Below are 13,392 nucleotides of genomic sequence, written 5' to 3'. Positions count from 1 at the left end.
TCCAAGTGATGTCAAGAAATGGCTGAATGCACTGGGTACGGTAAAAGGCTATGGACCCTGATAATATCCCAGCTCAAGCGTTGAGGATCTATGCAGCATTAGCTGCGCCCCTAGCCAGCTGCTCCATTACAGCTACAATACTGGCATCGACCTGAAACTATGGAAAATTGCCAAGGTATGGCCTGTCCTCAAAAAGCAGGGAAAATCCAACCCATTCACCAGTCCATCAGTCTACTTTCAATCATCAGTAAAGTAATGGAAGGTATCGTCAACAGTGTTATCAAGTGCCCTTACTCAGCAATAACTTGCTCACTGTTGTTCAGTTTGGCTTCTGTCATGACCACTTGGCTCCTGAAATTATTATGGCCCTGGTCCAAAAATAAACAAAAGGACAGAATTCCAGAGGTCAGATGAGAGTGACTGCTCTTGACAGTAGGGCAATATTTGATCAAGTGTGGTATCAAGGAGCATCAGTAAAATTGAAGTTAATGGGAATCGGGAGAAAGCTCTCCACTGGATGGAATCATAGCTAGCACAAAGGAAGACGCTTGTGGTTGTTGGAGGCCACTCATCCCAGTCCCAGGACATTACTACAGGAGTTCCTCAGGGAAATATCAGTGCTCTAGCCATTTTCAGCTGCTTCATCAATGAACTTCCCTCCATCAGGTTAGGAGTAGGGATGTTTGCTGAAGATTGCATAGTGTTCAGTACCATTCACAACTCCTCAGAAAATGAGCTGTCTAGGCATGAATGCAGCAAGACCTGGACAATACTCAGGCTTGGGCTGATAAGTGGTAAGTAATATTTGGGCCACAAAAGTGCTAGGTAATGACAATCTCCAATAAGAGAGAATCTAACCATCTCTCTTTGACATTCAATGTCACTGAAACCCCCACTAACATCGTCCAGGGTTGGGGGGGAGGGGGGGGGGGGTGGGGGAGGGTGGTGGGGGGGGCGGTCACCATTGACCAGGAACTTAACATAAATACTGTGGCTACAAGTGCAGGATAGAGGCTGGGAATTCTGTGGCAAGTGTTTCATCTCCTGATTCCCGAAACCTTGTCTATCATCTATCTACAAGGCACAAGTCAGGAGTATGATGGAACAGTCTCCACTTGCCTGGATGTGTGCAGCTCAAACCACACTCAAGGAGATCAACACCATCCAGGACAAAGTAGCTCTCTTGATGGGCACCCCATCCACCACCTTAAGTATTCACTTCCATCAGCATCAACCCACCATGGCTGCAGTGTGTACTATATATAAGATATGACTCCAGACCCACAGCAATGTGGTTGACTCTTAAATACCCTCTGAATAGAGCAGTTAAGGGTGGACAATAAATGTTGGCCTAGCCAGCAATGCCCACTTCCCATGAATGAATAAAAAAATACTGCTTCAATTCTCCAAGGTTCCTTCAACAGCACCTTCCAAACCTGCAACCTCCCCTAAGGAAAGACAAGAGCAGCAGATGGATGGGAAACCACTACCTGCAAGTTCCTCTCCTAGTCACTCACCATCCTGACTTGGAAATATATCACCGTTCCTTTGCTGTCACTGGGTCAAAATCCTGGAACTCCCTCCCTAACAGCACTGTGGGTGTACCTACACCACATGGACTGCAGCGGTTCAAGAAGGCGGCTCACCACCACCTTCTCAAGCACAACTAGGAATGGGCAGCAAATGCTGGCCTTGCCAGCAATGTCCATATCTCATGAATGAATAAAACAATAAGCAAAATTTTACTTTGTTCTTTTGTCTTCCTTGCCAATACTTACACCCATAAGTATATATGTTTTTATAACACTCTTGGGGTGAAATGATGCTTTGCAATAGTTGCATATAAAGCTACCTGTTACACAATCAGCTGTGCTGGCATGGCAGTGCAGCGCTGTGGGGGAGCTGCATTGTCCTTTGGATGACACGTTAAACTGATGGCCCAGTTTGGTCATGTGTACATGAAAAGTCTCGTGCCGCATTTAAAGAGGAGCAAAGAGTTCTCCAGAGTCCCAGCCAGTATTTACCTCTCAAGTAATGCCAGAAAATCTGGTCGTTCATTTGCCGTTTTGTGGGATGTTGCTGCTGTGCTTGCTGGCATAATAGCTGCATAAGTGATCATTGATTGTAAAGCAATTTGGAATGTCCTGTGAATGTGAATGGAGCGTTATAAATGCAAGATCTGGCTCCCTTGCATCATTCATGAGAAAATTTCTCTGTCCACTTTTTTGAATAAGGCAGTGATCTGTTAGGATATGTGGGTTAAAAATTCCATCAAAATAGTGGGCAAACAATTTATTTCTCAATGTTTTAAAACACCCCCTCCTAATATCACACAACACGATTTCACCTTATTCCAATATCACAGTTAAATATGGCTTGCTAATTGCCAACCGCTAAGTAGAAATGGAAGGTTTGGTCCTCCACCCTGCTACGATTATCAAATACTGGTAACATAAATATTGTTTAAAAATATTAAGTTCTTGATATCAAAACTGCGTGACTAAACCTTGCTGCCCTCTGTGCTGTTGTCATTTGTTAGATACGTCACTGAATTTGTGGATTTGGGTAATGTCTCTGCTTTAAGAACGTTTCGAGTTCTCCGGGCACTGAAAACCATCACAGTTATTCCAGGTAGGTGCTGTGGAATGATCTATGTCTTCAGATTGTCCTTTTTTTAAATTATAAAATAGATATGAATGCACTTTGACTGTTAATTAATAGTTCAGTTTGCCAGGAGGTTGGTGCCAGATTATGTCTGAAAATAAACAATTCACTGGAGCTCACTGAGCTACTCAACCTGCTTAACAGGAAGAACATGGATACGTTGATACCTCACAGACGAAAATACATCCCACTTGTCTTTATCTCCTTCTCAGAGAAGTGGGAGAGAGCAGTAAATTAAAGTCCATGAAAATTTCTTTGAAAATTTTCAATAATTGAGAACATTTACAAGTATAACTCCAGTATTCTGACTGATAATTCTATCAAAAGCTATTATTTAGGGTTTTTTTGAGTTGATCAGGGTGAGAGATGTTACTGCTGGGAAATGGAATTCTTCCTGCTTCAATACTTGCTGTTAGCATCAACAGGCTTTCCAACCTCAACAGGCTGAGAGCCAAGACTAAGGTGACCATCTGGCATATTCACAACTTACAATATGCTGATATCTGCGCTATTGTGGCCTACCGTCCAAGTGACATTCAGACCACCCCCAAGATCTTCAACTCTACGTACAAAGGGTTTGGCCTCTCCCTCAACATCAGCATGCCCATTGTCCTCCACCAGCTCTCCCCTGGACAAGCACCTACATCTCCAGCTATTGTTATTGATGGGGAGATTTTAGAACTCGTTGAGCACATCCCTCATCTCAGCAGCTACCTTTCTCAAAAGGTGACCATCAAAGAGGAGATCCAGCGTAGAATCAGCTGTGTCAGCACAGCTTCCAAAGAATGTGCAACCGGCTCGTCAACAACAGACACACCCATAAAAGAACAATGGCTTTAGTCTACAAAGCTGTTGTTGTCACCAACACTGCTGGCCTGGACGCTGCATCAGATTGCCAAAAGATTGGCTTCCGAATCAGATCCCCCTTTCACAACTTAAGGATGGCATCCAATCTCAAGGAGGACAGAGGAAACGTTTTAAGGACACCCTGAAGACCTCACTGAAAAGGGGACAAATTGACATTGGTGCTTGGGAGGACTTAGCGCAAACCATCCCATGTGGCGTGCCTCCTCCACTAAGCCGCAACACAGTCAGAAACTGACTGCATAAGCTCTGCTTCAGACAAGTGACAAAAGCAGAAGAGAGAGCAGAACCTTGGCTCGAGAACCCACCTTCCTCAGGGAAACTCTTGTCCTCCCTGCCCAAAGAGCCGGGCTCCAGGATTGGCCCGCTGAGCCACCTGAGAACACACAAATCACGGCAGGCGTCATCCTCGTTTCAAGGGACTGACGGTGACAACGGTGTCAACATCAAGCACTCTCCTTAAAAATAACTCACTGATAGTTGCAGAATAAAGCTTTGTGTTCTTGGCTCCAACAATATGCCTCAGACCTAACCTCCCGAAAGCTTTCTGTGACAGTAATTCAGTGTCCCACATCAACCATCCTGTGATCTCGGTTTGTGAGATTGCCAATTAATGTGACAAATTGGATCAATTTTAGATTCCTCCACTACAACAGCGATTACAATGAGGTGTCAACTGTGGCTCAGTTCATAGCACCCTCACCTTTGAGTCAGAAGGTTGTGGGTTCATGTCCCACTTCCGGAAAAAAAAAAGTCAAGAACTGTGAGTGTACTCGAAAGAGTTACAACAGCGACTACACCTTAATGGCTGTAAAGCACTTTGAGACACCCTGAGGTCCTGAAGGGTACAATATAATTGTCTTTTTCTCTTTTAAGCCTACCAAGAAGTGGATTGGGAACAAATTCATTTTACACAGGATGCTTACAGCAAACAGACAGATTTAAAATTCAGGGACGAAAGGCCAGGGTCTAACCACAACACAATTCAATTTCCTTGATTACCTTGATTAACTGTAATGATAAACTACTTACTGAGATAGCAGTAGATGTTCCTGAGTACAGTATTGAATTAAAACAATCCGCAGCTAAGTTAGTGCCTCAAGGACAAGAGAATAAAAGAATAGAATAGAATATAATTGGAATTAAAAAGGCAGAGAGCCTCTTCAAAATTGTGAAAAAATATAATTTAAAACTGCTTCCTCTCAATATAACTTGTTACAAGTAAAAGCAACTCATTTTGAATTTTAAGTGAGGAAGCCATTGGTTACTGTTGCAACTAAACATCAGCGGGACATTAAACATCCTATAAATATCTCATTGGCCCAGGATTCATTTTAACACACGACCTATTTTTCTGTTCACTAGGGTTAAAAACCATTGTCGGAGCTCTGATCCAGTCAGTAAAGAAATTATCAGATGTGATGATTCTGACGGTTTTCTGTTTAAGTGTATTTGCACTTGTTGGTCTTCAGCTGTTTATGGGAAATTTGAAACACAAATGTGTGATATGGCCACCACCACCAGAACTGCAATACAATAGTACCTTCATAGAAGATGGAATGGACAATGATACTGTGATCAGCAACTACACTAGAAGGTTCGACTGGAAGACCTATATTAACAATGAAGGTACAGTTTATGCCATTTTCCTGTATTCTGATTCAATATTTGCCCACGTAAAACTTTTTCTGTTTGGACTGTTAAATATGTAAACATAAGGGAAATTTGTGCTTCAGTGCCACAATCACAAGCTGTGCTCTTGCCACTGTGAAGGCTAAACCCAATGATTTTCTTTCGTCTAAAATCTACCCATTGCACCAGCCCCTTTGAGTCACCCACAGCTATAATTAAACAGAATCCATAAGATATTTTTTGTAACTTTTTTCCATAACTCTTTTTAAAGTGAACTTCTGCGTGTGTCAGAATTAGGGATAGCATCCACCCACTGGCCCCTCTGCCCTGCCCAGCCCCAACTCCCACTTTTTTTTTTGCCATCATTGTCATCATTAATCATTCTTGGGCAAAAATATTGTGGTGCTAAATTGTCCCCATAATGTGTGTAAACCTCAATTTCAATACCCTTCACTGCAATGACTGGGTAACACCTTCCTTGCCCACATTGATTATCCATATGGGTTTTCAGCCGATTATTGTAATTTAATGAAGTGCTTTAACTTGTGGAAAAAAGGGGCAGGATTTTTCAGATGGCAGGGTTTCCCACCCCACCACCCAAAGAGTCGATGGGTACCCTGGCATCCCTGCAGCCTTTCAATGATCCAAGGCTGGAGGTGGGATTTCTGCCCCTCACATGAGCAGAAGTCCATCCTCTGAGAGCACCAGCAGCAGCAGTGGCCAGGACTGGGACAACAAGCAGTGCCCAGGTTCTAAGTCTCGGAGTCCAGGACAAGATAAGTGTGGGGGGGTCTCATGGCAGGGAGGGGAGGTAAGGCTCTGGGGAGAGGGTGGGGTGGGGTGAGGGGGTGGCGTATGGATGGACAGAGCAGATGGGGAGTGAGCACCCGCAAGGCGCAGGCTTGGGGTGTGGGGGTCAACACGTGATGTGCAAAGGGGGCCCTTCAGGGATTAACCCACCCTACTTTCCCACTCAAGACTGGGCTTCCCCCACCTCTGAACTCCTCCTGCCAGCCTCAAAATTAAATAATTGCCCACTTAAGGGACTCAATTGGATTGAGAGTGGAGGGGAGGGTGGGTGCTGCCCTAAGCCTTTAGGCCTTGCCCACCCCATAAAATTCCGGACAGTTTGGAGGCCCCCTGGGAAATTTTACAGGCCCCCTGCCTGCAAACCTGTCAGCGGGTGACCATAAAATTCTGCCCAAGATGGCAGTCATTCAATCCCTTTTCACTTAAGAGAGGATTAAAACCCAGTCCTAAGGTTAAAAGATAACCCACTGGGTCACACAGCTCCCAAATCTACACCTTTAAGTCCAACCTCCAGTTAAGTGGTGACGATAAGTTTGTTGGGTAACAGTAGAGTCCAATCAGTCAAAGTTTGGCGCAGTAAATGCGCTAATAACAGGGAGAATTCTCTACGGACCTAAATGTCACATTAGCAATGATTTTTGTTTTTAATTTTTAAGCCAGTGTGACCCGAGGATGCTAAAAGTTTTGTGTGTTTTTTTCCAATGTCAAGAAAATCATTACTACATAGAAGGCGCTGCTGATGCTCTACTGTGTGGGAATGGATCTGATGCCGGGTAAGTTGTCTTCTCTTATTTTTCAATTCCGCCCATAACAATTGCATTGTTAAGCTGCAGAAAAGTTCAAGCCGCGTCTATCACTGGGTCATTGTTTAAATATTAAGCGCCGGACGAGTGAAACAACAGCTGATGCTGGGAATGCACTGTTTAAAGTGTTGCTTGACCTGACATCTTTGTGAAGAGAAAGGCCAGGGGATGATATGACTGACATATGACACGACCACCTGCTTTTATCCATAAATCTCTATCCTGTACACAAGTTTACAGAGAATGTCCTTTTAACATAAAGGGGATTAATTGGGTTTAATTTCCTCTGTGGGCTGTTTTTAGCATGCTGTTTAACACATTTGAGGTAAATTCCTGTCTGTGCTATTTTAACATAGCTATCAAGTCGTTTTAAATGTCCATTGTCAGCTGTGACTCAGTGAGTAACACTCTTGCTTCTGACTCAGAAGGTTGTGCATTCATAGTCCCACTCCAGAGACTTCAGCACATACTCTGGGCCGACACTCCAGTTTAGTACTGAGGGAAGGCAACACTGTCAGAGGTCCCATCTGCCCTCTCATCAGGATGCAAATGATCCCATGGCACTATTTCAAAAAAGAGTAGGGGAGTTCTCCCTAGTGTCCTGGCCAATATTTGCCCCTCAACTAATATCATTAAAAGCAGATTATCCAATCATTGTCTTTTGCTGTTTGTAAAACCTTGGCTGTGCAAAATTGGATATAGCATTTCCCATATTACCACAGTGACTACACTGCAAAAGTATTTGGCTGGCAAGTGCTTTGGAACATCCTCAGGGTCTTGAAAGGCGCTACATAAATGCCAATCTTTGTTTCTTGATTGTGATAGTATAACGTGGAAAAAAATTAAAACATTTAAATAATTAACAAAACAAGGACAATATGCTAATATTTCGTGTATAGTTTATTTTCAATCAAGCCATCAAATCCAGTTGCCCATTAATACAAGGCACTATAGTAAGGAAATGCATCTTCCCTTACTAATTATTCAGTTTATTCCTAAATATTTCTCTGCAAGGGGTCAATTCTCACTGCCTTTGCCTGGTGTTAGCAGGCTAGTGATTGTCTCAAAATGTGCTCGGTAACCTTTGCCCTGTTATTGCCTTCCTGGCAATAGTCCTCTTCCAATCTGGAAATCAGTGTCTTGCAGTATAACTAGGAATCTGATTGCCATTTTAGGCTGGAACTGGTTGGAGTCTGCAACTAGTTTCATGGTGCAATGGAATCAAAATGACCTGGTAAAGGCCAATGTTGAATTACTTCTGTGAACGCTGGAGGAGCAAGACTAATCAGCATTGCTGTCCCAATGTCCACACGCAATGCAATATAGCCAACCACCATCCGCCCTGCACCCTACCGCCCCCCCACCTCCCCACTCCTAACTTACCTTGACAGCCGTCTGCCCTGACCCCATCTTGAGGCCTCAGTCCAGTGAGCTGCTTTGGGACATTTGACCAGTTTGGCTCATCGCATCTCACTTGGCCCAGCCTCAAAATTGTTCTCTAGGGGCAACAGCGCAGAAAAGAAAAGCCACTTCTGGAGAGCCTCTGGCCGCAATCTGATAACAAAGATTGGAACCAAGCAAGGGCAGACCCACTTAGCCGGAAAACAGAGGAGGAGCATTGGAGGAGGATAATGTAATCAACCATGTCAAAGGCTACAGAGGGGTCAAGAAGAACACAGAGAGTTAGTGCACCATGGTCATAGGGGATGTCATTTCTGACATTGATAAGGGCTGTTTCAATGCTGCGGCAGGGGCAGAAGCCTGATTGAAGAGATTCAAACGTGATGTTATGGGAATGTAGGTCTGGATTTTGGGAAAATGGACTGCCAATGAAGGTCTTGATTGATCAGTAGACACCCTAAAAGGAAAGTGGATTGATAGATAGTGTTGAAAACAAGGATTGAAGAATATCTTCTCCCCAGGAGAAGAACAGGGCAGGTCTTAGCGTTCCTTAGAGTGCAAACAGGGAGTAGTGGGTGGAACGCCATGATCAAATAATCATGAATGGACTGTGTTTGGAGCAGGTTTAATGGGCTTGGTGGCTTTTTCTCACTTCATAATAAATAAAATTCCAACCATAAAAAAGAAGCACTAAGCCTCACACTCACTGGCTTGGCCACATTGTCTTCACTGGAATAGGGGGGATGCTGTGCCACAGAATTTTTAAAAATTATTTCACGGGATGTAGGCATCGCTGGCTAAGCCAGCATTTATTGCCCATCCCTAATGCCCTTGAGAAGGCGGTGGTGAGCTGTCTTCTTGAACCGTTGCAGTCCATGTGGTACAGGTATACCCACAGTGCTGTTAGGGAGGCAGTTCCAGGATTTTGACCCAGTAACAATGAAAGAATGATGATATATTTCCAAGTCAGGGTGGTGTGCAACTTGGAGAGGAATTTGCAAGTGGTAGTGTTCCCATGTGCCTGCTACCCTTGTCCTTCTAGGTGATAGAGGTCGCGGCTTTGGAAGGTGCTGTTGACGGAGCCTTGGTGAGTTCCTACAGTGAATATTGTAGATGGTGCACACTGCTGCCACTGTGCGTCAGCGGTATGGGGAGTGGATGTTGAAGGTGGTTGGTGAGGCGCCAATCAAGTGGGCTGCTTTGTCTCTGATGGAATATACTGTGGAGTGCTGTTGGAGCTGCACTCATCCATGCAAGTGGGGAGTATTCCATCATTCTTCTGACTTGTGCCTTGTAGATGGTGGACAGGCTTTGGAGAGTCAAGAGGTGAGTTACTCATTGCAGGATTCCTAGCCTCTGACTTGCCCTTGCAGCCGCTATATTTATATGGCTGCACCAGTTCAGTTTCTGGTCAATGGTAACCCCCACGATGTTGTTAGTGGGGGATTCAGTGATGGTAATGCCATTGAACATCAAGGGGTGATGGTTAAATTCTCTCTTGTTGGAGATGGTCATTGCCTGGCACTCGTGTGGCGCAAATGTTACTTGCCAATGTCAGCCCAAGCCTGGATATTGTCCAGGTCTTGCTGCATTTGGATGTGGACTGCTTCAGTATCTGAGGAGCCACGAATAGTGCTGAACATTGTGCAATCATCAGTAAACATCCCCACTTCTGACCTTATGATGGAAGGAAGGTCATTGATAAAGCAGCTGAAGATGGCTGGGCCCAGGACACTACCCTGAGGAACTCCTGCAGTGATGTCCTGGAGCTGAGATGATTGACCTCCAACTACCACAACTGTCTTCCTTTGTGCTAGGTATGACCCCAACCAATGGAGAGTTTTCCCCATGATCCCCATTGGCTCCAGTTTTTCTAGGGCTCCTCGATGCTACTCAGTCAAATGCTGCCTTGATGTCAAGGGCAGTCACTCTCATCTCACCTCTTGTGTTCAGGTCTTTTTTCCATATTTAGACTAAGGCTGTAATGAGGTCACGAGCGATGTGGCCTTGGTGGAACCCAAACTGAGTGTCAGGTTATTGATTAGGAAGTGCCACTTGATAGGACTGTTATTGAACCCTTCCATTACTTTACTGACAATTGACAGTAGACTGATGGGGTGGTAATTGGCCGGGTTGGGTTTGTCCTGCTTTTTGTGTATAGGACATACCTGGGCAATTTTCCTCATAGCTGGGTAGATGCCAGCGTTGTAGCTGTACTGGAACAGCTTGGCTAGGGGCACAGCAAGTTCTGGAGCACAAGTCTCCAGTACTATTGCCGGAATATTGTCAGAACCCATAGCCTTTGCACTATCCAGTGCCTTAAGCTGTTTCTTGTTATCAGGTGGAGTGAATCGAATTGGCTGAAGACTGGCATCTGTGATGCTGGGGACCTCCAGAGGAGTCCGAGATGCATCATCCACTCGATTGTATCAAATGCCTTGTCTTTTGCACTGATGTGCTGGGCTCCTCCATCATTGAGGATGGGGATATTTGTGGAGCCTTCTCCTCCAGTGAGTTGTTTAATTGTCCATTACCATTCACGACTGGATATGGCAGGACTGCAGAGCTTAGATCTGATCTGTTGGCTGTGGGATTGCAGTTTCTGCTGTTTGGCATGCAAGTAGTCCTCACCAGGTTGACATCTCATTTTTACTCTTCGTTGAACCAGGGTTGATGATGATATAGAATGGGAGATATGCCAGGCCATGAGCTGCTTGAGTACAACTCTGCCCAGTCTTGAGTTGCTAGATTTGTTCGAAAACTATCCCATTTAGCACAGTGGTAGCACAATGGTCACTCTTACCGATACTGTCATGGTCAGATGCATCTGTGGCAGGCAGGTTTGTAAGGGTGAGGTCAAGTGGTTCCCTCACCACCTGCCGCAGACCCAGTCTAGCAGCTATGCCCTTTAAGACTTACTACTGAGCCACCCAGAGTACATTTCCTTGCCACCCTCAGTGCTTCCCCCAAGTGGTGTTCAACATGTGGTAATCAGCAGGAGGTTTCCTTGCCCATGTTTGGCCTGATGCCAAGAGACTTCATGGGATCCTGAGTCGATGTTGAGGACTCCCAGGGCAACTGTATCCTGACTGTGTACCACTGTGCTGCCACCTCTGCTGGGTGGTGATTGTATGATTCATGCGGTTTAATATAACAGAGGGCATTTAAGAGTAGACCAGATAAGGATGGCAAATTTCCTTCCCTAGTGATCATCATTAGATTTTTAATTCCAGATTTTTAAAAATTGAATTCAAATTCCACCATCTGCCGTGGTGGGATTTGAACCCAGGTCCTCAGAGCATTACCCTGGGTCTCTAGATTACTAGTCCAGTGACAATGCCACTACCTCCCCTTGGTTTATCACATGCTGTTTTTGCTGTTTGGCATCCTAGTAGCCCTGTGGTGCAGTTTCACCAGGTTGACACCACATTTTTGGTATGCCTAGTGCGGCTCCTCCTACACCCTTTAGTGAACCAGTGATTCCCCAGCTTGATGAAAATGGGGGAAATGCTGGGTTATGAAGTTACAGATAGTGTTTGAGTACAATTCTGCTGCTGATGGTCCACAGCACCTCATGGATACCCAGTTTTGAGTCGTTAGGTCTGTTCAAAATCTAACCCATTTAGCATGGTGGTAGTGCTACACAATACAATGGAGGGTATCCTCAATGTGAAATCGGGACTTCATCTCCACAGGGACTGTGCGGTGGTCACACCTACCGATACTGTCATGGACATATGCACCTGCAACAGGTAGATTGGTAAGGATGAGGGTTTTCCCCTCACCACCTGCTGCAGACCAATTCTTGCAGCTACATCCTTTAGGACTCAGCTGGCTCGGGCAACAGTGGTGCTACTGAGCCGTTCTTGGCGATAGACATGGAAATCCCCCACCCGGAGTGCTTCCTCCAAGTTGTGTTCAACATGGAAGAATACTGATTCATCCACTGAAATGGTCGGGGTGTGGGCGGTGGTGGCAATCAGCAGGATGTTTACTTGCCCATGTTTGACCCAATGCCACAAGACTTCATGGGGCCCAGAGTCAGTGTTGAGAACTCTCCCAGCAACTCCATCCTGACCATATACCACTGTGCCACCACCTCTGGTGGGTCTGTCCTGTCAGTGGGACAGGACATACCCAGGGACAGTGATGTCTGGAACATTGTAAGATATGATTCCATTGTAAGATGTGACTAAGTCAGACTGTTACTTGATTAGTCTGTAGGACAGCTCACCCAATTTTGGCACAAGCCCCTAGATGTTAGTAAGACAGACTTTTCAGGGCTGGGTTTGCCACTCTCATTTTCAGTGCCTAGGTTGATGCCAGGTGATCCACCCAGTTTCATTGCCTTTTGTAGGGCTATGTAGCAGTTTTAATACAATTCAACTGTCTGCAGTGGTGGGATTCGAACCCATGTCCCCAGAGCATTAGCCTGGGCTTTTGAATTGCTAGTCCCACAACATTACCACTACGCCTCCGCCTCCCCCAGCTTATTTGGTGTTGGGTGCACCTGGGAACTACATATGATCCAGTGTTTAATACAATAGACGCTCAACCATATATGACATTAAATCTGATAGCAATCATCCTGGATTACTGAGTGAGGCCTGATTTCTGATATTTTCATATGGGACCAACAGGTACTGCAACTGTGCCAATATAACTCTTCTACCATTAATTTATTAAATGGGGCATTTTAATGATCGAACTCAAACGAATATAAATTGTTATTTTAGAAAAGTTAGATTTGGCTTGATCATGTTTAGCTTCAAGGTGGTGGTTGGCATTGAGAATGCTTCCAGGTATTTGTTTCCAAATATACCAACAAGCAGTTGTGCCATACTCACCAGCAGCCAATTTGCATGCAGCAATGATTCACTAAAGCAATAAGAGAAATAAGCTGTTTTGATTGAGGGATGAACATTGGCCAGGACAATACCCTGCACTTTATCATAAAATGTCATGGATCTGAAGCAGAAGACTGGGCCTCAGTTTAACATCTGCTCAGTAACATACCACCTCTGGTAAGGAAGTGTGACAGGGCGGGACTTCCAGCTGCCAAAGTCCCCAGACACTGACCTTTTCCCAAAATGTACATGGGAGGGGATCATTTTCATTCATCGAGGAGTGTGGCCCATGCCTGCAGAGGCAACCGCCCAGAAAAACAGGCTGAAGAAATAAGGACACAATATTTTTTTGGATGTTCCTAAAGGAGAAA

General features: G+C 44.9%; 1 protein-coding gene across 1 annotated transcript in view; it reads left to right on the top strand.

The window, feature by feature from the left end:
- Nucleotides 1-13,392, top strand: part of LOC144667697 (sodium channel protein type 1 subunit alpha-like) — a 61,487-nt gene that overhangs the window by 20,454 nt on the left and 27,641 nt on the right. Inside the window, exons 5-7 of the mRNA XM_078529150.1 lie at nucleotides 2,540-2,631; nucleotides 4,894-5,157; nucleotides 6,680-6,743. Of these exons, the coding sequence (XP_078385276.1) occupies nucleotides 2,540-2,631; nucleotides 4,894-5,157; nucleotides 6,680-6,743 (420 nt within the window). The remainder of the gene's footprint in view (nucleotides 1-2,539; nucleotides 2,632-4,893; nucleotides 5,158-6,679; nucleotides 6,744-13,392) is intronic.

Source organism: Cetorhinus maximus, chromosome 25 (assembly GCF_964194155.1).
Source record: "Cetorhinus maximus chromosome 25, sCetMax3.hap1.1, whole genome shotgun sequence".
Lineage (NCBI taxonomy): Eukaryota > Metazoa > Chordata > Chondrichthyes > Lamniformes > Cetorhinidae > Cetorhinus > Cetorhinus maximus.
The sequence above is the reverse complement of the archived record's forward strand: the minus strand, read 5'-3'. Positions and strand labels throughout refer to the sequence as shown.